We start from the raw sequence: 26,318 nt of genomic DNA, 5'->3' as shown, positions 1-26,318 counted from the left end.
CGGTAATGTTATAACAAAATACACAGCTTTACACAGATAAGACCACCGATGATCTGAAAGTTTGAACTGGTCACGTGACTATCACTTGAAATGGCAGAGTGACGCGGTTAATTGTAAACATCGATTTAACGTAGTTCCACACTCCTGTGAAGTCATAGGATTTTGCAAAGTCAATGATTTAATGATAGGAACATAAATTTTGTTGGAATCTTTTTCAATAGTTATTAAAATATTTCAAAATTCTTAGTTATATTTGAATAGTCAATGATATGTTTCAAAATATTGAATCCAAGGACAATAACTCTGTTTTCATTCAATTATTTATCAAGTCCATAATGCGATAGATTTCCTTTATTTTTGACAAACATTTTACCAAGGTGATAAGGAATCATTATCTGTGTCTTTTCATGAAATTACATAAAATTTTAATCCCGAGTGATTTTAAATAGCTCAGCTGTATTGTGTCAGACTTCAGTTTTTGATGGGGGTATACATAATCTGGAAGCTATAGATTTGAAATTATTAAGGAAAGGTATGGATTTTCGAATCTGTCGCTTATCAACTTCCTGTTTGCCGGGACTTAGAATTTTGTACAGCAAAAAATTTTTTTGCTGAAGATTTTATTTTATGATTAACTGAAGGACAATATTTTTATGTACAAAAGGACAGTATTTGTAATTCCCATACTGAAGGACAGTATATTTGATTTCAGAACAGCACTAATTATGATTTTTCTTGAGAAACAGTAAATTGGATATATAAAAAGACAACAAGACAAAGCAGTAAACCCAACAGATAATTACTTATGGTTATTACCATTGTCTTGAAGAGCACAGTAACAGGTTGATACATATTTTCAAACATATGTTTTCATTCAGTCTACATTTAATAAATGTCTTAATTTCAAACAGACTCTCCCACAAATTCCATTGCATAATAATGTCTCATCTTTCAATTTCAATTAAGTTATCGTTAAAGAATGTTTAGTAATTCTCAAAACCTTTAAAAGGAGTATTAAACTGACAAAAACCATTTGAATAATTTACTTTTTCAACATTATACGTGATATATTACATATAGAATCAACTAGCAGGCGACACATGTCTTCCGGGGAAGACTTAATACTGCGTTTATATATGTAGCCACTATATTTACTTTCTAAATAATATTCTCGCTGTTTTCTTTTACATGCAGATGTTTTCAAGCATGTAATTAAGGGAAAGTTAATAACTTTATAAAGTAATTAATCTGCTTTAAAGTAATTATGTACAAAAATAATACATGAACATCAGGTCATACAGCTTTAATGCTGGTATACATGTAGTGTGAAAAACCTTTTGATTTAAATGTTTTAAGATTTTCTAATTAGTGCCTTTAATACAGGGCATGTATGTAATAAACGGATCATTAGACCGCCCATCTCTGATAAGTACACGTGACAGTCATTCAATCTGAACGGGCTAAAGTTTTTAAACAACCCTGCAGAAGGGAAATATGTAACTGGTGATTATGTTTACATTACCCCGAGCGAATAAAACAACACGCTGATTTGTCGAAAATCAAGTACCGCTAAATTTTGAGGATGCCTAGTAACTGACTAATTTATCTATCTATAGTCTAAACGTTCTCCTTTGTCTCTATGACTTCAAATGTATTCTTCGACTGAATGCATTCTACCGTCTTAAATTGCAGAGACAAGCTCAGAGAGGATTAGAATTGACTGTAGAATCTTTTCAGGGACAGTTTTGTTTTGAATTCAGATAGTAATAATGTTTTCTGAAGCATTCTTTCTGATTCAACAAATACATTAATATTCCTTGGAGAAATTGATTTTTCTATCTAAAATAATTCATATCTGCAAATGACATGCTCATTAAATATCCACGTGACATTGAAATACGTGATTTTGCAATAGTATATTTGTGTGAGAGAATGTCTATGAATCAATAAAAGTCAGATTTATGATTTGTGTGGAGGTAAGTATTGACATTTGGCGACTTGTACGAATATGGAAGGCGGGGTGTTTAAAGCCTGTGTCATTTTGTATTGACGAAGTTGATGTATGAGGTAATAAATTTTAATAATCACAGCAGAGCGCAGGACCCCCTACCCAGACACCGAAATGCATTTAGTCATAAGATACAAATATAGAAATAACATGCAATACAATTTGGCAGATAATAGGGGTACGCCCTATGTTAATGAACGTTTGACAGGTTTTTTTTCTTCGAAATTAAGTAATGAGGCATTGCCTATCTTCAACAATACCTATTTATTTTAATTTTTTCTTCGTATCAATTAATGATCGGCACAGTTAACAACACTTGCTACAAACTTTGTGATTACATTAATGTAGACGACAAGTTTCATCTTATTTTAATATGCCCTTTATATGGTGACCTGAGTAAAAATATACACGTTAAGAAATTTCATTGCAAAAAACCTAGTGGTTTCTAAACTTATTAAATTACCTAGTGTCAAAACTACTGTAAACGTATTAAATTTGGGATTGTTTTACAATATGTTGCAAAATGACAAAACTCTCACAAATTATGATATCGTTTGTTTAATTTAGAAATGCGCATTGTTGTAGCATTGTTATTTACTTACTCTTCACAACATGTTTGTTTATCTACAAGTAATTGTATTCATGTTTATCCGATGAGCACGTGGCTCAAGGAAATAAAGCGATCTTTAAATAAGGAATCATGAACACTAAATTTATGTTTTTATAAGTAAAAAGAATACAATTTATCGTGCGAAATGTACATGCAATTTATTCCCATCATTTCTCAATGAAGTCTAAAAGAGTGAGCAAATTTTGCATGAAGTTATGCATGTATAAGGAGGGGTAACATATCTTAATGTTGACCATTATAGGTCCCTCAATTTTTAGGAGTTTCCTACGCCGAACTGAAGCAATAAAAAGAAAAAGAAAAGAAAGAAATCATTGATACTGCTTAGTACTGATGTTATTTCTGTTGCTACTGTGAATGTAGAAATCATTGATACTGCTTAGTACGGATGTTATTTCTGTTGCTACTGTGAATGTAGAAATCATTGATACTGCTTAGTACTAATGTTATTTCTGTTGCTACTGTGAATGTAGAAATCAGTGATACTGCTTAGTACTGATGTTATTTCTGTTGCTACTGTGAATGTAGAAATCAGTGATACTGCTTAGTACTGATGTTATCTCTGTTGCTACTGTGAATGTAGAATGGGCACACTACGGCACTCTACAAACAATCACTGTGTTCAGCACATGGGCTTCGTATCCATTGGTATGGAAGGCGTGAAGGTCTGGACATCTATATTACGAAACTGTTTTTGGCTTTAAATCCATGTTTCTCTGAATCCTGCTAGAGAGTTGCGGAGAGTGCAATGTCTTGTTTTTTATTCGTCCATCAGTCAGTCCGTCAGTCCTACTCTTGTCAGCGCAACCTCTCTGAAACTGTTTAATAGAATTTCGTAAACCTTTGTACCTGAAAATGACACTGTAGAAACGAACTTGGGTAAAATGCGTTACCCTAGTCCAAGATGGCGACAGGCAAGTACGCTTCTGTTATTTTGCACTTGATATACAAATATAAGAAGTATGTATTGTAAAAGTGGCGGTTAATGTTGTAGTAGTCTAAATAGTAGAAGGTAAATATTCCATAAAACTTGCATGATCAGCGTCTGTTACAGCGATACAGTGGTTTTAAAATTTGACCATGATTAGGGTAAAGCAAATTTACGACTGGGGTAATGGAAACTTGGTCAATATTAATGACTAGGGTAACGCATACAGAAATATCTTAGTGAATGAGTAAAATATTGAATTAATTGGTTGTTTCAAGGTCTACCCTAATATGTTACTTTTGTGTAAAATCTTTGGAACAATCAGATGTCGAACCAGGGCTACCCAGGTCGATATGAACTACAGGTATTTGGTAATGTTACTATAATATGAAATCTAAGCCTATTTCGGAGATCATACAAACTCTTCATGTGGAGCAGATGAAAAAATAATTTTGGAGAAAATGTCAGAAACTTCGTGAATGTCCTGAAACATCACAAAAATTAAATTCTCCTTGTGTCGGCAACTTTAACATCACAAAAATTAAATTCTCCTTGTGTCGGCAATATTAGCATCACAAAAATTAAATTCTCCCTGTGTCGGCAATTTTTAACATCACAAAAATTAAATTATCCCTGTGTCGGCAATTTTAACATCACAAAAATTAGATTCTCCCTGTGTCGGCAATTTTAACATCACAAAAATTAAATTCTCCCTGTGTCGGCAATTTTTAACATCACAAAAATTAAATTTTCCCTGTGTCGGCAATTTTAACATCACAAAAATTAAATTCTCCCTGTGTCGGCAATTTTAACATCACAAAAATTAAATTCTCCCTGTGTCGGCAATTCTAACATCATAAAAATTAAATTCTCCCTGTGTCGGCAATTTTAACACCACAAAAATTAAATTTTCCCTGTGTCGGCAGTTTTTAACATCACAAAAATAAAATTCTCCCTGTGTCGGCAATTTTAACATCACAAAAATTAAATTATCCCTGTGTCGGCAATTATTAAGTGAACACAATGGCAAACTCAAGCAGATAGTATATCTTATATAATTAAACAGTGTCTGGAAAACAGTGTACAGTTGATAAGAATGCAGCGAAATATGTATACTTTCAAACATCTATAGATCTATGAAAGGTGAAGATAACGAACAGTGATCAATCCATGTCTCATAGCAAACATTAACACTTTTGAACCTGAAATGCCTCAAGATGTGAAACAGAATCGAAGAAAAGCTGTCAACTATTGATGAAAACGAGGATAAAGAGCATTTTTCAAGTACACGATACTAGCCATGACTTCTGGTCTGTTGTATACAGGATGCCCCATGGTGTTTTAGAGGGACTTTGTCATTTCATAAAACTAAAGTGAAGCTAATGGTATAAATATACAGTAATACGATCCTCAACTTAGCAGGAATGGTGAAATTCTCCGCCTTCATCACACCAGAACAAAACTACTTAGTGGTTAACAAAATTCATCTGCGGAGTACTTATTTCGCCGGGTTGAAACACAGCTTTCATCGGATCCAGTAACGACTGAATCGGGGACTATATTACAAAAATATCTGTATATTGAGAAGAATTGCGTTAGGCTGCATGTACTAGTAATTTGTTGAGAAGAATTGCGTTTGGCTACATGTACTAGTAATTTGTTGAGAAGAATTGCGTTAGGCTACATGTACTAGTAATTTGTTGAGAAGAATTGCGTTAGGCTACATGTACTAGTAATTTGTTGAGAAGAATTGCGTTAGGCTACATGTACTAGTAATTTGTTGAGAAGAATTGCGTTAGGCTACATGTACTAGTAATTTGTTAGTCATCGTAATGGGATTATTCATGGAAATAAAAGTATTTTTTTTTTACATTCTCTAGTTAGAAACATAACGCATATACACACTAAAATTATAATACAAATATTTTTAGTTTGAATAAGAAAAATGGTAAATATGCAAGAGCAAAGTTACAAATTGCGAAAATTTAGATAGATAAATAAATAAAAAATAAGTAAAACAAACTTAAACTTCTGTAAATTTGATTAAATAAAATTAGAATATGCAAATCATAGTCGTCCAAAGTATAGTAGAAAGGGGCTAGGTTCGTTGATCAGGACACTTTTGGCTGAAAAATGAACGTAATGGGAAAATTCGTGGTGAAGATTAAGCCCCCCCCCCCTCCCCAGTAGGTGGGCATGCTAAAGAACCCTCACTGCTTAATGGCCGTAAGCGCCGAGCAAAGGCCTTATTTTGAAGCCCTTTACCGGTCTTGGTGACGTCTGTAAATGAGTGAAAAATTCTCGAGAGAGACGTTAAGCAAGATACATGTACAATCAACCAACATGGGACTGCATTTCATGATATACTGAAAACAAGTTTATTTCGTTCGAGATTTTTTTTCCACTCATATTGAGTTATGGGTGAAGTACCTAGTCTACATGGCCTATGCCTAGCGCTCAGAGCCGTAGTAGCAGTAACTTGCCAACTTGTGCCACAAACAGGGCCTCCAATTTTAAGGTCATATCCATAAGATCCGTGATTTTGGCGAAGGAGCAATCACTACCTTAGGTTTAACGCAGCCATGACACGAGTGGGACTTGAACTTGAAGCTGTAACACATCTCACTGAAAGCTTTGTAGCTTTCTTCGAAAGCCATGTTTTTCTATGCTCCCGAAGACTGGAAATTTTCAATCGTTGAATATCGCAGTAAGAAATGGTGAAACGCCCGATCGCATAAGGAAGCCGATACACCTTCCAGCAAAAATATCAGCGTTGTGTCCCACGGGAGGTAAAAGAAGTTCGACCGACCGTGGGTTTCCGACGGTGTCATGGGGCGACTATTTATTGATATCAAACTTTGACAATTATTGGCGTGTCGTGGGGCGACTATTTATTGATATCAAACTTTGACAATTATTGGCGTGTCGTGGGGCGACTATTTATTGATATCAAACTTTGACAATTATTGGCGTGTCGTGGGGCGACTATTTATTGATATCAAACTTTGACAATTATTGGCGTGTCGTGGGGCGACTATTTATTGATATCAAACTTTGACAATTATTGGCGTGTCGTGGGGCGACTATTTATTTGATGGGAGACTTCTAGTGTACAGTTCTTGACGTAAGGTAAGCCATATCGAATGACAATACAGTGATCGTGATTTAAAGATATCGTCGGCGTATCCCCCCCCCCACCCCCCAACCCACCACACACACACACACACACACACAGAGATGAATGAATTTCAGATTGGTGATATGGTAGACCATAGTGTGAGGATGTTATGAGGGAGATAACTCTTAATAAGTGAATATTACTGAACAAAAGTTATTGTTCTTGACACTTTAAGATCACGTGTATATGTATAATTACATAATGATTGATTGATTGTATATTGTTTTACGTCCCTCTAGAGAATATTTCACTCATATGGAGACGTCACCACTGCCGGTGAACTGCTGCAACATTTAGGTCTATGCTCGGCGCTTATGGCCATTGAGCGGGGGGGGGGGGGGGGGGGGGGGTCTTTATCGTGCCACACCTGGTGTGACAAGGGACCTCGGTTTTGCGGTCTCATCCGAAGGACCGCCTCATTTAGTCGCCTCTTACGACAAGCACGAGGTACTGAGGACCTATTCTAACCCGGATCCCCACGGGATAGTGTATACCATATTTGTATGATAAAGCACCTTCTAGTTCTACAGATAAAAGTGTCAAAGTGCTATCATTAACACGGTATTTGATTTTGATGCTCAAGGATACAATAGTGTTTGGTCTGTCCGTCTGTCTGTTTGTCAGCAAAAACTTTAACCTTGGCCATGACGTTTGAATGGATGGTGATAGGACTTGCATATCGTACATGTGCATTTCTTGTCAAACGACCTTTATTTGGGTATCACCATTTTTGACGCCATGTCCTTTCCGTTGGGGTTTGACCTAGTCTTGACAAACTTTAACCTTGGCCATGACTTTTAAACTGTTGGTGCTGGGTCTTTTATATTTCACGAATTTATTCCATGTAACGATACCGTTTAGTTTTTGACATCCCTATCTTCACTTTGGGTTTTAAGTTACTTTTGAAAAACTTTGACTTTGGTCATTATCAATTTTGCTGCCATAAGTGTTTCACAAATATATCTGGTTAAAAAGAGCATTATAGGAATGTATCCAAAACAGACTATGTTAATAAAAAGATTACGAATTAGTACTACTTTTTCAGCCGTGATTTGCAGTCGAACAAGATGTCAAAATGGTGGCACATGTAGGGATACCAGTCATGGGTACCAGTGTAGCTGTCCCCCGGGATTCAAGGGTCGCAATTGTGAGAGAGGTGTGTTTGTAATACGCAATAAAAATAGGAATTCTAATGATTTAAATATCAACCTATTGTAATTTTCTGTCATCTACTGAACCTGCCTATTGTTATTATATCATTTACTGAACCTGCGTATTGTTATTTTATTATTCACTGAACCCGCCTATTGTTATTCCATTATTCACTGAACCCGCCTATAGTTACTCTATCATTCACTGAACTCGCCTATTGTTATTTTCTGTCATCTACTGAGCCTGCCTATTGTTATTTTATCATTTACTGAATCCACGTACTGTTATTGTATTATTTGCTGAACCCTCTTATTGTTATTCTATTATTCACTGAACCCGCCTATTGTTATTGTATTATTTACTGAACCCGCCTATTGCTATTTTCTGTCATTTTCTGAACCCGCTTATTGTTATTCTATCATTTACGGAATATACTTGTATAACTCGCCTATGTTATTCAGTAATTTACCGAAGAAACGCTTTAATAAAGTTTGTCTAGGCTCGGCATAGTTTCCAAACGCATCCGTACACTTTTAGTTATTGACAGCGCGAGAATCGGTGCACTTTTTATTGTGTCCATTACGTCCATCTTTAATATGTCCTTAGTGTAACATCCACGTGTAATATTCCTATCGCTATCTAACAGTCACGTGTTTTATTACTGTCCCTATCTAACATTCACGTGTATCATCACTATCCCTATCTAATAGTCACGTGTATCATTACTATCCTTATCTAACATTCACGTGTATCATTACTATCTCTATCTAACATTCACGTGTATCATTACTATCATTATCTAGCAGTCACGTGTACCATTACTATCCTTATCTAACATTCACGTGTATCATTACTATCCTTATCTAGCAGTCACGTGTATCATTAATATCCTTATCTAGCAGTCACGTGTATCATTACTATCCTTATCTAACATTCACGTGTATCATTACTATCCGTATCTAATAGTCACGTGTATCATTATTATCCTTATCTAACATTCACGTGTATCATTACTATCCTTATCTAACAGTCACGTGTAACATTACTATCCTTATCTAAAATTCACGTGTATCATTAATATCCTTATCTAACATTCACGTGTATCATTACTATCCGTATCTAATAGTCACGTGTATCATTACTATCCTTATCTAACATTCACGTGTATCATTACTATCCTTATCTAACATTCACGTGTATCATTCCTATCCTTATCTAACATTCACGTGTAACATTACTATCCTTATCTAAAAGTCACGTGTATTATTACTGTCCCTATCTAAAATTCACATGTATCATTATTATCCCTATCTAACAGTCACGTAAATCATTATTATCCCGATCTAACAGTCACGTGTATCATATCTATCCCTATATAACATTCACGTGTATCATTACTATCCTTATCTAACATTCACGTGTATCATTACTATCCTTATCTAACATTCACGTGTATCATTACTATCCCTATCTAACATTCACGTGTATCATTCCTATCCTTATCTAATAGTCACGTGTATCATTACTATCCTTATCTAAGAGCCACGTGTATCATTACTATCCCTATCTAGCATTCACATGTATCATTACTATCCCTATCTAATATTCACATGTATTATTACTATCCTTATCTAACATTCATGTGTATCATTACTATCCTTATCTAACATTCACGTGTATCATTACTATCCTTATCTAGCAGTCACGTGTAACATTACTATCCTTATCTAACATTCACGTGTATCATTACTATCCTTATCTAATATTCACGTGTATCATTACTATCCTTATCTAACATTCACGTGTATCATTACTATCCTTATCTAATATTCACATGTATCATTACTATCCCTATCTAACATTCACGTGTATCATTACTATCCCTATCTAAAATTCACGTGTATCATTACTATCCTTATCTAACATTAACGAGTATCATTACTATCCTTATCTAATATTCACGTCTATCATTACTATCCTTATCTAATATTCACGTCTATCATTACTATCCTTATCTAACATTCACGTGTATCATTACTATCCTTATCTAATATTCACGTGTATCATTACTATCCCTATCTAACATTCACGTGTATTATTACTATCCCTATCTAACATTCACGTGTATCATTACTATCCCTATCTAAAATTCACGTGTATCATTACTATCCCTATCTAAAATTCACGTGTATCATTACTATCCTTATCTAACATTCACGTGTATCATTACTATCTCTATCTAACATTCACGTGTATCATTACTAACCCTACCTAACATTCACGTGTATCATTACTATTCCTATCTAATCTTCACGTGTATCATTACTATCTCTATCTAACACTCACGTGTATCATTATTATCCTTATCTAACATTCACGTGTATCATTACTATCCCTATCTAATAGTCACGTGTATCATTACTATCTCTATCTAGCAGTCACGTGTATCATTACTATCCCTATCTAATAGTCACGTGTATCATTACTATCTCTATCTAACACTCACGTGTATCATTATTATCCTTATCTAACATTCACGTGTATCATTACTATCCCTATCTAGCAGTCACGTGTATCATTACTATCCCTATCTAACATTCACGTGTATCATTACTATCCCTATCTAAAATTCACGTGTATCATTACTATCCTTATCTAACATTCACCAGGGCCGTTAACCTTCAATTTGGAGGAGGCAGGAAATTAGGCGGGGGTCTGGGGGCCGCCCAGGCCCCCAGACGCTGAGCACATTTTGTGCACACTGAACACGTTTCGTGCAAAATCCTTGATTCTAGGGCCTTCTAAGATGTTACTTGACTAACTCATTCTAAAAGAAAGATTTGGAATGCTTTTTAAGGGAGGTATCATGTTCTTAGTTATTGGAAACAACATAAATTCTAATGAACTTTAAATTTTATTTTTTTTTGGCTCAAAAGTTGGAGGAGGCAGCTGCCTCCTCCGCCTCCATGTAATTTACGGCCCTGTTCACGTGTATCATTACTATCCTTATCTAACATTCACAGGTATCATTATTTTTGCTATTGTAGCCTCCACGTGTATCATTATTATTGCTATTATAGCCTCCAAGTGTATCGTTATTTTTGCTATTTTAGCCTCCACGTGTATAGTTATTTTTGCAATTTTAGCCTCCACGTGTATCGTTATTTCTGCTATTTTAACCTCCACGTGTATCGTTATTTTTGCTATTTTAGCCTCCACGTGTATCTTTATTTTTTCTATTTTAGCCCCCACATGTAGAGATCACCCCTGTAGAAGTGGTACCTGTACAGACACTGGCCATGGAGTTCAATGTGACTGTGGATCCAAACACACCGGTCGTTACTGTGAAACAGGTATTGTTTCATCAAGATTTCGTCTTCCATTCAAACCTCTATATAAAGAATCACTACAAAAGAATTTGATGCAAACTTATGTTACATGTAAACAACTCACACATAGTGTAGAAATGATGTCCTACTAATAATGAGATGGAATATTAGCTTTAGGGATGGAAATTCAGATTTATATTCTCAATGACCAAACTATCACAGGTATTTTTTTTTATCTAGATCAAAAGTGTTCAAGGTCAGTAGGTCAGCTACTTCTTCAGGATAATATCATATCAGATGCAATATTGCATGTACATCACTCAAAAGATGTTTCTTTGACTAAAGTATGAATTATTAACTTCGGAGATTATGACATGTCATATTCAATATAATTCTAAACTTGGCCAAAATTTATTCCAGTACATCTTGTAGAAATAAGATGACATGTTGAAAATTCTTGTTTTTATAACATCGAGCAAAGCCAATCTTGATAATGACCGTCACTCTTAAAGATTCAAGGATTCTGTTGTATAAAGTGGAGCATTAGAATTTATTCTAGTGGAGAGTCCATTTGAACAAAATTTAATTCAGCTTGGTAATTCCTAGTTATGGGGAAATAAAATACAATTTTTCGTGATGTCGAAATTTCTTTACTTACATGGAAACCACCCCCAATCATATGCGTATCCCAGAGATACCTTTTAGTGATTTCATACATTGTATCGTGTTGTCTGGTGATCGCTGATCTTCTATGTTGCTGAGAATTGTTATATTTAGATTGTTAAACATGATAAGGAAATGCATTTATTCCTTTTTGCAACTTCTTTACATTTTACACCAGTGTTGTTTCCCAATATTTTGGGATTAGGGATCGGAGCCCTTAAATTTGGAAACAGCGACAAAACAAGAAAATTCGGAAAATTAATTTGTGATATTCATCCATCATACAGTTAGACTGAAGCGTCTTTAAGGTATTATTAATGTATAACAACCATGTTTCATATCTATTGAATACCATTACTGTGACAGTGTTCATTGTACAAGAAATCATGAGGTTTTCGTTATCGGAAGTGTCATAATAGATAAAGTGTACACAATATAAACGTTTTGTTTAGATACGTCATACAAAGAATTTTCGTGCATGATCTATGAGAATTTTTCGGTCAGATTTTGGGAGAATTTCAGGGAATTTCGGATTAGGCCTGGGGCGGATATTCGACCCCATATCAGGCCCAAAAGAAGCACTGTGCGCACAAGTACTCTTTAGTCGATATAAAGAATGCTGGAGTTCTTCATTGATCATATCTTGTCAATCTTTACGCTATGGGACTAGAGAGGGGTCATAGCATGACTTCAAAATTTTTCCTGGGAATAAATAAGGTAAAACATCTTTTAAGATATTTTTACTTTCAAAGAGCAGATACAAGGTAACTCAGGCTTGCGTTATGACCCTTGAGCCTTTTGTTATAAGATACATACCAGGCATATTCAAATGCATGACCAAATTATTAATTATAATCATTCTATTCGTTATGCAGTTGCATTAACGTCGTTTATGCGTTATGCTTTATCAACTTTCCTTCTTAGAAATTATTATGTTAATCGTCACTCAAAGGGCATTCAGGGGCGTAACAGTGAGGGTTCTTTATCGTGCCAACGCTTTCCGTAACATCGTACTTCCATGTTTAAGATCATGCCTGGAAGATCCCCAACTTCCCCTCCACTGCTAGACGTTTTGTGGAGCGATCATTACCTTTGTTAAAGGTCTTAGTTTTGACGCGGCGTGTGGACTACACCCGCGGTACCTTAGTGACTGCTTAGTTTTCTGTATCAATACCAGATTATATTGAACTAGATGATTGGTAATCACACAAAGGTATTCATAGAAGATAAAATCATACAATAATTGGTACTTATAAGGCCAATACTATGCTTTAGGTACCAGATTACAGCTTTAGGTACCAGATTACAATATTCACCAAGCCGGAGGAGGTGTTAATAGTTTTACGATATGATGTAATATTTCATAACAACTTATACTGGCTACTAAAGCGTAAGAAGCGACAGCTAATCGGTTATCTGTCTACAGCTAGCGTGCAAGACTTAGTCAAATTAGATACGTAACACGCCTTTTCATTTGATTACTAAACATGATAGCTAATTATCAATTTGAAAATTTTGGTCCAATATTTTAAAATCTGGAGTTATAAGAATTTCGTTAACGAAAAGACGAAATGAAATGATTTGTCTTCTGAAAATTCTTATCAACGCTATATATAATTTTTATTTATACATTACTTTAATTTATTTTAAACAATGTCTTATGCACACCATAATAAGGATTAGGAAGCAGACCGGGTGTATAAAAACTTTCTACTTACTGACTTGAGTTTGACAATGCCTACATATATGAAGCATGTATGCTCTTCTTTGTACTATATACATTATTTGGAAATGTTACTGATTTTTTCATCGGCAAAATCAATATGTTTCAAAACATGTAGATCCTATATGACTTAATTTCCCTTAATATGAACATGTATGTTAAATCTTTACTGTATACATAATGAGATGTATTGGTGACTATTTTTGTGGATCCCTCCTCAGAGACCTAGAGAAACAATTTGAAGGCCCTATGGCGACTCTCTAATGTACATTGTTTAAGGGATGAATTTAATTATTTTCACTTATTTTATACGATATGAATTGGTTCAGGGCAGTTTACTCTTATACCGCGAAGTGATTTATAAAAGGCGTAAACTGTCCCAAACTAATTTATATCGTACAAAATAGAAAAAGAAATGAATTCATTCATTTCAACACTTAAAGATGCAAACACTTTCTATTTTATTTCGTAAACAATAAATTGAAATTGATTCGCTAAGCAGTATATTGACGAAGTGTCGAAAGTGGAGGAAGCCATCTTGGCTCCTCGCATATGGCAGCATGTAAGAGCATACGAGATTTAAGCTACAATATCACTTACCATAGCATGCAGCGATTAAATCCGATACAGTAAATGTAAGCAATTCACAGATAGCGATCCGCATGTCAATCGATGAGACATGACGTCAACTGTTACATTGTGCAAGACATTCCTGACACATTTTATGCTTCGATAGGCGAATCAAGCAATCCCTCCAAGTACAAACGTAATGGAACAACAATTTTGCAAATACATGTACTTAATATACCGTTTTATTAACTTCACATATAACATCATTGTACATATCGGAGTTTCTTTTCTAACTTTTACCGTTAATGTTTTATGTAGCTTTGCTTGTAAACAGAAACTGTACGTTTTCTTTGACAATAATGGGGGTGGGGTGTGGGTGGGTAAGAAATTACAAAATTCCATTGTGCACGTTTAATTCCGTTAGTTTTCAATTTCATAGTTCGAAGGCCTATCAATGTAACAATTCTCCATGATGCAATGTAGAATTAGAAAAGAGAAAGTAATGCCGTCTTGGTTGTCAAGGGTGTGTGTCCAGATATAAACGTATTTTTTTAAGCGTGCTCAGCCAATCAAATTGCGTGTTAAAAGTAAAATTGAATTATTGACGTAAGGTATGTCCTATTGGTAATTCCTTTTTATTACGTATAAGGGTGGTGCGAAGATACTTCTTCTATCGGGTAAATTGTCTGTGTTAACGCTCTTGATATCATTAGATAGAACAAATTCGAATGTCTTCTTACATAAAGTATGCAAGTATAACATTCACATATGCATACTTATTAGCTATACGAATAAAATGAACATGACTTTGAGAGCAATTTGCATCGTCTGCATTCAGTTAAAAATCCAATAAGGCAGCAGAGCTATCAAAGGAGAAATGTGCATCGAAAACACTGATTCCTAACCTGTACTCTCCTTTTTCAGTCGTGAAGTGTAGCCCAACACAATGTCGTAATGGTGGCACATGTAAGGATACCAGCCAAGGGTACCAGTGTAGCTGTCGTCGGGGATTCACGGGCCACAATTGTGAAAAGGGTGTGTTTGTAATTTATAAGAAAAGTAGAAATCGAAAAAGTTTAACTCAAGCGCAGTCATTTACTAATCAAACTCAAACAATCCACCAATGGTATTCTGTTCAGGCGCGGATCTTAAAAAGTTCTAATAGGGATGCCCTGGAAATACCAAAGCTAGGAGGAGTAAGGATACTCTGTGGAACGGTTTTACCCGCCGTGAGCCCTCCGTCTTGATCGGTAAACGGAGTAATTCGTGCCAAAATTAGAATGTAAAGAATGACGTAACAATTGGTATATGAAAATCGCAAAACAGTATTCAACGATTGACAGGCTGTATTAGGAAATCAGATAATTATGATGACAATAGAAATTCTAAAATGCTGATTTTAAACGAGATGGTTGAAATGCCTGTAACATCAACTTACATATATGTATTTGCCAATAGCGTGCCTCGATTTAAAATTGATGATACTCAGAACATGCTCTCGCGTATCGAATCAGTAGATATAAATACTACGTGAAGGTGATAATGGAATATCGCTACATAAATATGAAAGGTTGAAAATGAAAAGCTGAAGCAATCTCGTTAACTTGTCATACAGTCTAGTTGGTACTTTGGCGTTAAAGCCTGTGTAAAATGCAACCCCACCCCCAAAAATCCCCTCTAGATTCAACACTGCTTCTTTTACTGCAGAAACATTGAATGCATTGCGTTTCATTGGTGAATCATTTGCCTACACAAAACCATTGCGATTTCCTATATCAACACAAAATTAGTTTCAAGTTGCATTTAATATTCTTAACTAATATTCTACACAAACGTTTGACATGGATATTGGATGTTGATGGAGTTTTCAAGATTTTCAAAGTGATTAAATGTGACAATTACAAATGGTTGGTTACATGTATCAAGGTCATCACATAGGTGAATATTTGTTATATCAGTTGCAACCTGCAGAGATAATCCGTGTCAACATGGCCGCTGTCGGGATGCCGGAAGTAGATACATCTGTACGTGTGACCCGGGATACGCGGGACTGAACTGTGATAGGGGTAGGTTTAATTTATGTTCATCCTCGAACTTAAGGTATACATTGCTACATGGACATTGCATCTTTGATTTGTTTACATTCACGAAGAACGGACAATAAAAATGGATAAATGAATTAATCAAAGAAAACCTTCAATGCAGTATTCAAACATAAATTCATCATCGGAATTCTAGTCTGCACATGTACATTTATCTGAGCTATCTCGTAATTGAAGATATCACATGATTCTTTCATGTTGTAATGGTAACGACCACATCAAACTTTTGTACTGTAATTCTACATTTCGTGTCAGTAGTATCCAAATGTCCTCAATATTAACCTTATTGTAGATGCCTGTGAATATAACTGTACTATCATAGTCCTTGACTTCCATGTACTATCGATACTGTAGCCTTAACGTGCATCACTTTTGTAGCCGCTACCTGTAGTGACCACCCCTGTGGAAGTGGTACCTGTACAAACATTGTTCATGGAGTTAAATGTGTGTGTGGATCACCGGTCATTACTGTGAAACAGGTCAATTGAAGAATGTGATTATTCATAACAGTATCACACTATTATATAAATAACTATCTGCTGTTCGTTATCTTGGCCTTTCTATGAAACTTAGCATGTAAACTGTGCATGACTAAGTAATGTTTCATATTGCTGTTGTTGAAATTCATCGGATACGAGTATCATGTGTTAGGATATTGTTTCCAAGTACCAATATAAAATAGTTAATGCAATTCAAGCACACAATAGGAATTACCCGCTTTGATCACTAAACCACTCATTGAAGCTGAAATTGCATATATTTTATGTCTTGAAATTATATCTATATCAATGTGTGGAAATGGAACAGACGTGCAAGTAAATATTACTTTGAAAGGAAATTACATCGTCTGTATTGCGTTGAAAATCTGCCGAGAAACAGAAGCTATATAGAGGGTGGAGATGAATGGAAAACTCTGCTTGCTGACTTGTAATCACTGTTTTTCAGTCTTGAAGTGTAGCCCAACACGATGTCGTAATGGTGGCACATGTAAGGATACCAACCAAGGGTACCAGTGTAGCTGTCCCCGGGGATTTGCGGGTGACAGTTGTGAAAGAGGTGTGTTCGTATTTCACGAGAAAAGTAGAAATCTTGAAGGTTTAAATGATATTCAAATATTTACTGTTTAAATTCTGGTCGACACGGGGTACTTACTCCTCCTAGGCGTCTGATTCCATCTTTAGTATGTCCAGTTGTCCGAGTTTGCCCAACGCTCTATTTTGTATTGCTTATTGGAGTTATGAGATTGATCACTGTTCGTTATCTTCACTTTTCACTTAAACAGTCTATCAATGGTATCCTGTCTTGGGTGCGGATTTGCAGAATATTCAAAGAGGGATTGATTCAAGTTGTTACTTTTTACCGTACCAAAAGGCGGGGTTGACAAATAGTGACAATCCCAATAATTCTATAAAGAATGAAATATGAAGAGGTCAAATATGGACCACTGGAAACACCAGAGGTGGGATTAGGTACCTATTAGGAGTAAGTATCCCCCATTGACCGGTCACAACCACCGGAAACGGAGTAATCCGTGGTCGAAATTAGTATGTAAGGAATGTCATAACAACTGGTATGAAAAACGTTAAAGATTATACAACCATTGATAGTTTGTATCGGGAAACGAGTTCATTACAATGAATATAGAAATTGCGAAATGCAGACTTTTGAAACCAATGTAGCATCAACTTATTGGTAAGTAGGCTTCCTCGATTTGAAAATTTGTGATACGCAGACCATGCTCCCGTGTATCGAATCAATTGGGAGACATAAACACAATATACAGGCGAAAATGGAATATTACTACATAAACACCGCATACAGGTGATAATGGAATATTACTATATAAACACCGCATACAGGTGATAATGGAATATTACTATATAAACACCGCATACAGGTGATAATGGAATATTACTATATAAACACCGCATACAGGTGATAATGGAATATTACTACATAAATATGGAAGGTTGACAATGGAAAAGCTAAAGTAATCTCGTTTGCCATACATTTGAGTTGTTGGTTTGATGTTAATATCTAAATACAATACAGATAAGGAATATTCTGTGCTTTCCTGAATATCGAGTTGGAGTGAGATATATCGAATCGACTTATGAATGAGAGTGATTATTGTTAATATAAATGTATATAAAACGTCATCAATGTATCTAAATGTTGAGTGGAATGTCACAGAAAAATATCTGTTCTTCTCGTGTAGATGTGTTAGAAAACATTTTCATGAGAGTGCAAAGTGAAGACCTGAAATGCTCGGTTTTTTTTGCTTTCCGTTGTTCAAAATTCCCTCTAGATCCGCCATTGCTTTCTTTTTACTTCAGAAACATTGAATGCCCTGAGTTTCATTACTAAATGATTTGTCTACATCTAAACCATGTGATTTTTTGTATCCACACAAAATTTGTGTAAAATTGTGTTTGGTATTCTTAACTCTTTTTTTGGCCTACGCAAATGATTGACACGGATATTGAATGTTGATAAGGTTTTCAAGAATTTCAAAGTGATTAAATGTGACGATTACAAATGGTTGGTTACATGTATCAAGGTCATCACATAGGTGAATATTTGTTATATCAGTTGCAACCTGCAGAGATAATCCGTGTCTACATGGCCGCTGTCTGAATGCCGGAAGTAGATACAACTGCACATGTGATCCTGGATACGCGGGGCTGAACTGCGATAGGGGTAGGTTTAATTTTCGCTTATCCTCAAACTTAATGTATATCTTGCTACATGGACACTTTATATATATTTAAATTGTTTTCATCCACATAGTACGGTAACAAAAATACTAGTAGATAAATGAATTAATCAATAAAAACTTTAAACTTTGTATACGAACGTATATTCATTATAAGAATTGCATTCTGCAGATGTAGATTTGTCTGAGCTGTCGTCATTGAAGGGATCAAAAACACTAATAGATAAATGGATTGATCAATAAAAACTTTAAACTTTATATACGAACGTATATTCATTATAAGAATTGCAGTCTGCAGATGTAGAATTGTCTGAGCTGTCATCATTGAAGGGATCAAAAATACTAGTAGATAAATGGATTAATCAATAAAAACGTTAAACTTTATATACAAACGTATATTCATTATAAGAATTGCAGTTTGCACATGCGGATTTGTCTGAGCTGTCATCATTGATGGGTTCACATGTTTCTTTACTGTCGGAATGGTTCCGACCACATCAAAGTGTTATACTGTAATTCTACTACACTTCGTGTCAGTAGTATCCAAATGTCCTCAACATCATCATCGGAAACCCACGGTTGAATACGCTTCGTTCCTCTCTCCATCATCCGTGGGTCCATTCATTCCTACTCGCTCGTTCTCATAAATATATACTTAAAAATATAGTCCAATCAAAGTAATCGTTATAGTAACGGAACGTTTATGTTTTTAAAGGTAGCATCAATTTAACTTTGCTCAATCGGATCACGCGCTCGTCCTTTTCCGTAGCCAGTGACGGAAATAGCCGAGTAGTTACGATTGAATTTTGCTATCACAAAAATTGTATACTGAAATTGGGCTGAAAGCGTTTTGTTGACTGGGCAGATTCGCTCAGGGTATACGATGAGTGCCCAATGAAATTTCCTCATTAATTATTCATGAGAACGAGCAGGTAGGAATGAATGGACCCACGGGTAATGGAAAAAGGAAAGAAGCGTAATCAACCGTGGGTTTCCGACGATGCCTCAACATTAACCTCATTGTAGATGCCTGTGAATGTATCTGTACAATCATAATCCCAGTCTTCGATGTACTGTCGAAACTTTAATCTTAACGTGCATCGCTTTTGTAGCCTCTACGTGTAGCGATCACCCCTGTGGAAGTGGTACCTGTGCAAACATTGTTCATGGAGTTAAATGTGTGTGTGGATCAAAGCACACCGGTCATTACTGTGAAACAGGTGAATTTAAGAATATGATTATTAACAGTATCACACTATTATGTCATTAGGTATAAACTTCACATGCAAACTTTGCATGACGAAGTAATGTCTCATATTGATGTTGTTGAAATTCATCAGATATCATATCTTAGGATATTGTTTCCAAATATCAATGTATACATATGTATGATACGTAATGCAATTCAAGCACCTAATAGGACTTTGTCGTTTCTATCAATAAGCTGAAATTGTATATTTCTGTTTAGAAATTATGTCTATATCACTGTGTGGAAATGGAATAGAAGTGCAAGTAAATATGACTTCGAAAGCAGGTTACATCGTCTGTATTGCGTTGAAAATCTGCTGAGGTAAAGAAGCTATAGAGAGAATGGATAACTCTGTTTACTAATTTGAACTCACTTTTTTTAGTCGTGAAGTGTAGCCGAACAAACTGTCGTAATGGTGGTACATGTAAGGATACCAACCAAGGGTACCAGTGTAGCTGTCCCCGGGGATTTGCGGGTGACAGTTGCGAAAGAGGTGTGTTCGTATTTCACGAGAAAAGTAGAAATCGTCAAGCTTTTAATGATATGTAATTATTCACTAATCAAACTCAGGTCGACAGGGGATACTTACTCCTACTAGGCCCCCGATTCCATATTTAGTATATCTAGGTGTCCGAGTTTGCCCAACGCTCTTATTTGTATTGCTTATTGGAGTTATGAGATTGATCACTGCTATTATGTTTACCTTCACTTAAAGAGTCCATCAATGGCATCGTGTCTTCCTGTCTTGGGGTGGATCTGCAGAAATTTCAAAGGGAGATTCGATCAAATTAGGTACCTTTTCTGTACTGAATGGCGACAAACAGTGATCAATCTCGGTAATTCTAAAAAGAATGCAAAATGAAGAGGAGAGTAAATCTGGAGCACCAGTAGTGAGATCATGTTGTTATCGGGAGTAAGCATCCTTATTGATCGGTCGCATACGCCGTAAACGGAGTAATCCGTAATTGAAATTAGTATATAGAGAATGGCCTAACAAATGTATGAAAATCACCAAAGAGAATACAACCATTGATAGTTTCTAATGGGGAATTAGATCAGTATAATGAACATGGAATTTGCGAAATGCAGACTATTGAAACTCCTGTAGCGTCAACGTATTTACAAGCAGCCTTCCTCAACTTCAAAATTAGTGATACACAGAACATATTCTCGTGTATTGAATAAGTTGAGAGAGAACACACCATATACAGATGATAAAGGAATGTTGCTACATAAATATAGAAGGTTGACAATGGAAAAGCTAAAGTAGTCTAATTTGTCATACAGTTGAGGTGTTAGTTTGGCGTTCACGATGCAGATAAGGAATACTCTGTGGTTTACTTCATTTCGAGTTGAAGTGGGATACATCGAGTCAACTTATGAAAGAGAATGGTCATTGCTAATATATATGCAGATAAAACGCCGTCAATGTTTCTAAATGTCAAATTGAATGTCACAGAAATACACTTGTTCTTCTCGTGTAGAAAGGTTAGAATATATTTTCATCAGAGTACGAAGTGAGGACCAGAAATATTCGGCTTTTTGTTTTGTTTTTATTGTTCAAAATCTCCTCTTCATCCATCACTATTGTCCTTTGGTACAGATACATTGTATGCGCTTGAGTTACCGTACCTATACTGGATTTTTAAACTTCATAAAAACCTTTACAGAGAATAATACATTGCTGGATCCACTAAATGTTCTACCAAGCTCCTATATTTGCTCCTCATGACAATATTCATAGCTGTGACGGAGGAATTTCAAACGTACTGTGCAACTACGTATGCTCGAAGTGGTGTAAATGAAATGTGGATTCTAAAACATTCTAAAGAACTTTTAGTAAACATGAAATCGCAAAACTTTTCTTAAATCAACAACATCATAACGTATGATTTTTCAACACTTTATACGATCATTCCTCACGATAAATTAAAGACTAGCCTTTTTTTTTTTAATTTTTACATCACAGACAGTTGCTTCTTCAACAAAAATGGAAAACGCAAATATACTTTGTTAAACGCCACTCTGATTCCACGCACACGTTGACGTTGAAATAAGAGATATGCTGCAGTTCCTCATTGACAATATATTCGTTGTCTTTGGTGATCAGGTCTTCCAACAGTCTGTCGGAATTCCCTTGATATCGAATTGTGCTTCTTTATTTTCTGACCTGTTTATGTATTCATATGAAGCAGATTATATTCAAAAACTTCTACCTGAGAAGAAAAGATATCTTGCTTTGGCCTTCAATTCGACATGTAGATGCATTGAGGACGTATTATATATTAACAATAATAACTTTCATTCATATGTCGATTCAAAATAAAATACACCACATAATCGTCCACTTCTGCTGCATACTTAGCTATGTTGTTGAAAGTAGATATTAACGACAAACTAACAACTTCGCTTTATGGCAAACGGGATGATTTCAGCTTCTTCATCGTATATTTATGTAGCAATGTTCCATTATCGCCTGCATATGGTGTTCTCAGTTGATTCAATACGCAAGAGCTTGGTCTGTTTATAGTAAGGTTTTAAATCGAAGCCGTCTATTGATAAACAAGTTGATGATAAAGGGGTTCCAACTTTTTCGTTTAAAGTAAGCATTTCGCAAATTCTATGGTCGTTATAACTATCTAGTTTGCCAATACAACCTATCACTGGGTCAAGTGCTGTCTGACGTGTTTCATGCCGATTGGAAGGCCGTTTTTGTCACACTGATTTTGACTACGGATAACTCCGTTTCTCTGATCAAGATATAGGGCTCATGACGGGTTTGACCGTTCGACAGGGGATACTTACTCCTAGTCACCTGATCCCTCCTATGGTTTATCCAGGGGGCCGTGTTTTCCCAACTCTATTTTTGCATTAGTTATAGGAATTATGAGGTTGATCACTGTTCGTTATCTTCACCTTTCATGCATTGATTTTCATTAGTAAATTATTTGTCTACATTCAAGTTATTTCAATTTGTCGTATCCACAAAAATTGTTTAAGATAGTGCTTGGTATGTTGATAATTCGTTGTATGTTGTTTAAAGTCCCACTTGAGAATCTTTTACTAATATCGATATCTTCCCCTTTCATCGATACGTCACTATTACCGGTGAATGGCTGTCAAATGCATGCCTATGCTCGGCGATTACGGCCCTTGAGCAGGGTGCTGACGATTTATTCTAACATGGATCCCCACAGGACGAATTCCTATGGAGTTTTTAAGATTTTCAATGTGATTAAATGTAGCGATTGCGAAATGGTTGATTACATGGATCATGATCATCATACAGGTTGATATTGTTTATAGCGATTGTGAATATTTGTTTTAACAGTTGTATTCTTTTTATATGAGTTGTGAATATTTGTTATATCAGTTGCAACCTGCAGGGATAATCCGTGTCAACATGGCCGCTGTCGGGATGCCGGAAGTAGATACATCTGTACGTGTGACCCGGGATACGCGGGGCTGAACTGTGATAGGGGTAGGTATAGTTGACGTCCATTCTCAAAATTAGATACATGTCGCTACATGAATACGGTATTTTATCTTATTTACATCCAAACAAAACAAAACAAATAAAATAAATACATCAATGACTAAGTACTACACTAATTTCTCCTCTTCATGCATCTAAATGTCCAGTCTCCGAATGTACAATGCACTTGCAGACGGCCTTTAAATTGTTCTGTTCATATTGCAATCCCCTACTGCTTCAATAATATCCAAAATGTAACATAATAAGTACTGTAGACTCGTTATTTTACGAGAGTACTTAATATCACTAAATTACTGATAAACCTCAAACCACGAAAACTTTAATTCGCTAAATTACTTATAAACCTCAAACCACGAAAACATTAATTCGCTAATACACTGTAGATGTATAAATACAAAAATAAAAATCATTAACAGAGTGATGCTTTTCGCGACAATACGCGATATAATACATTTCTTGTGTATACTTAGGAATTTACAGTATGTGTCCTATCTAAGACTAACACGTAGCTCCAGAGTTGCAGACCGTGACATTAATCTTTAGATTGATCTGTTCTGATTGTAACCTCCCTACCACATCTGTAGTATCCTCATTGCAGTATGTATATATCCTAGCTTACATGTAGCTCCAGTGGTGCCTCTGCTTAGCTATTCTGAATGTTGTATACAAACGTATATTCATTATAAGCATTACAGTCTGTACATGTGGATTTGTCAGAGATGCCGTCATTGAAGAGTTCACATGTTTCTTCATTGTTGAATGTGATTGTAATGTTGAAATCGTAAAGCTAACGACCACATCAAACTTTTGTACTCTAATTCTACCCTTCGTCTCAGTAATATCCAACTGTCCTCAACATTAACCTCATTGTAGATGCCTGTAAATGTAACTGTTCTAATCTAATCCTAAACTTTAATGTACTATCGATACTGTAGCCTTAACATGTATCGCTTTGTAGCTTCTACATGCAGCGACCACCCCTGTGGAAATGGTACCTGTACAAACACTGGTCATGGAGTTAAATGTGTGTGTGGATCAAAGCATACCGGTCATTACTGTGAAACAGGTATTTTTTTTAATTTGATTATTCATAACAAAGGTTGAACTCAAAGATCGAGACAATTAAAGCAAACATTAGCAATCAAACGTCTAATGAACACTTTCTATGACGAAAGAATGTTGGTTTCCGAGCATCAAAATATGGTAGTTAAGGCAATTTTAACTCGAAAAAGGAACGGTCTAAATCACTAAGGGATAACCCTTTGAAGCTGAAATTGCATATGAACTTTGAGTCTGGAAATTATATACTTGTATGTTTATCAATTTGGTGAAATGGTATAAAGGCGCAAGTAAATGATAAGAGAAAATAATGAACAGTGATCAGTTTCTTAAATCCTACAAGGAATACAATACAAGGAGTCTCACATACATATGACGAAAGTATGAATGAAAGGACTTAACATCGTCTGCATTATTTTGTAAATAATCTACTAAAACAAAGAAAGTATAAAAAGGAATTTGGAGATGCATGGAAAATTCTTACTGCGAAGTTGTACTTACTTTTTTTCAGTCGTGAAGTGTGACCGGGCAAACTGTCGTAATGGTGGCACATGTAAAGACACCAACCAAGGGTATCAGTGTAGCTGTCCCCGGGGATTTGCGGGCGAAAATTGCGAAAGAGGTGTGCTAGTGTAAATCGAAATAGTTTAAATCAAGAGTAATCATTTACTAATTAACCCCAAAACCCCGCCAACAATATTCTGTCCAGATGTGGATCCACACTTTTCAAGGGGGTGGGGTACGATTCAAATTGGTACCTTTTCCATACCAAGAGGGGTGATTGAAAGCTCCTAAATGAAAATATGAACATTTCAGTGAGCAATCTACGTAATTCTATAAGGCATGCAAAAGTTTGCAAAGGGCAAAGATGAACCCCTGGGCGCATTAGAGGTAGGATGAGGCACCTAAAAGGGAATATTGCTATATGAATATGAAAGGTTAAGATGGAGGAGGTAAAGTAATCTCGTTTTCATACAGTTGAGTAATTAGCTGGGTTTGTTGTTTGGCTGTATATTGTTTAATACTCTGCTCGAGAATGTTTTACTGATAGGGAATTGTTGCCATTGCCAGTGAAGGGTTACAAAATTTAGGCCTATGTTCGGCGCTTACAGCCTTTAAGCTGCGAGGTATCTTTATCGTGTCACACCTGTTGTGACATGGGAGGTTTTGCGGTCTCATCTGAGGGACCGCCCCATTTTGTCGCTTCTTACGACAAGAAAGGGACATTGAGAATCGATTCTTACGCGGGTACGTTAAGGCAGGTTATGAAATTTTTACTGGGATAAAATCCGCAAAACAATGTGACGTCATAATTGAAATAAGTAAATCACTAAGTATACATTAAATTCCGATTTTATTTTTTATTTAAGTTTTATTTATGCATAAAATAAACCATGCAGCTACTAAGATCCAACGAAATTCGAAATGCTATACTGCTGTTGTGTAATTTCTGTCTGATCGATATGAAAGTAAACTGATGACGTCATGACCATATATCGAGTGACGTTGACACATGT

General features: G+C 35.7%; 1 protein-coding gene across 1 annotated transcript in view; it reads left to right on the top strand.

Moving 5' to 3' along the window:
• Positions 1-26,318, top strand: part of LOC125664611 (neurogenic locus notch homolog protein 1-like) — a 44,630-nt gene that overhangs the window by 5,286 nt on the left and 13,026 nt on the right. Inside the window, exons 2-8 of the mRNA XM_056142087.1 lie at positions 7,788-7,898; positions 11,140-11,247; positions 15,104-15,214; positions 16,138-16,245; positions 17,227-17,337; positions 23,620-23,727; positions 25,313-25,423. Coding sequence (XP_055998062.1) covers positions 7,788-7,898; positions 11,140-11,247; positions 15,104-15,214; positions 16,138-16,245; positions 17,227-17,337; positions 23,620-23,727; positions 25,313-25,423 — 768 coding nt within the window. The remainder of the gene's footprint in view (positions 1-7,787; positions 7,899-11,139; positions 11,248-15,103; positions 15,215-16,137; positions 16,246-17,226; positions 17,338-23,619; positions 23,728-25,312; positions 25,424-26,318) is intronic.

This window comes from Ostrea edulis, chromosome 1 (genome assembly GCF_947568905.1).
Source record: "Ostrea edulis chromosome 1, xbOstEdul1.1, whole genome shotgun sequence".
Lineage (NCBI taxonomy): Eukaryota > Metazoa > Mollusca > Bivalvia > Ostreida > Ostreidae > Ostrea > Ostrea edulis.
This window is presented reverse-complemented; position numbering and strand designations above follow the sequence as displayed.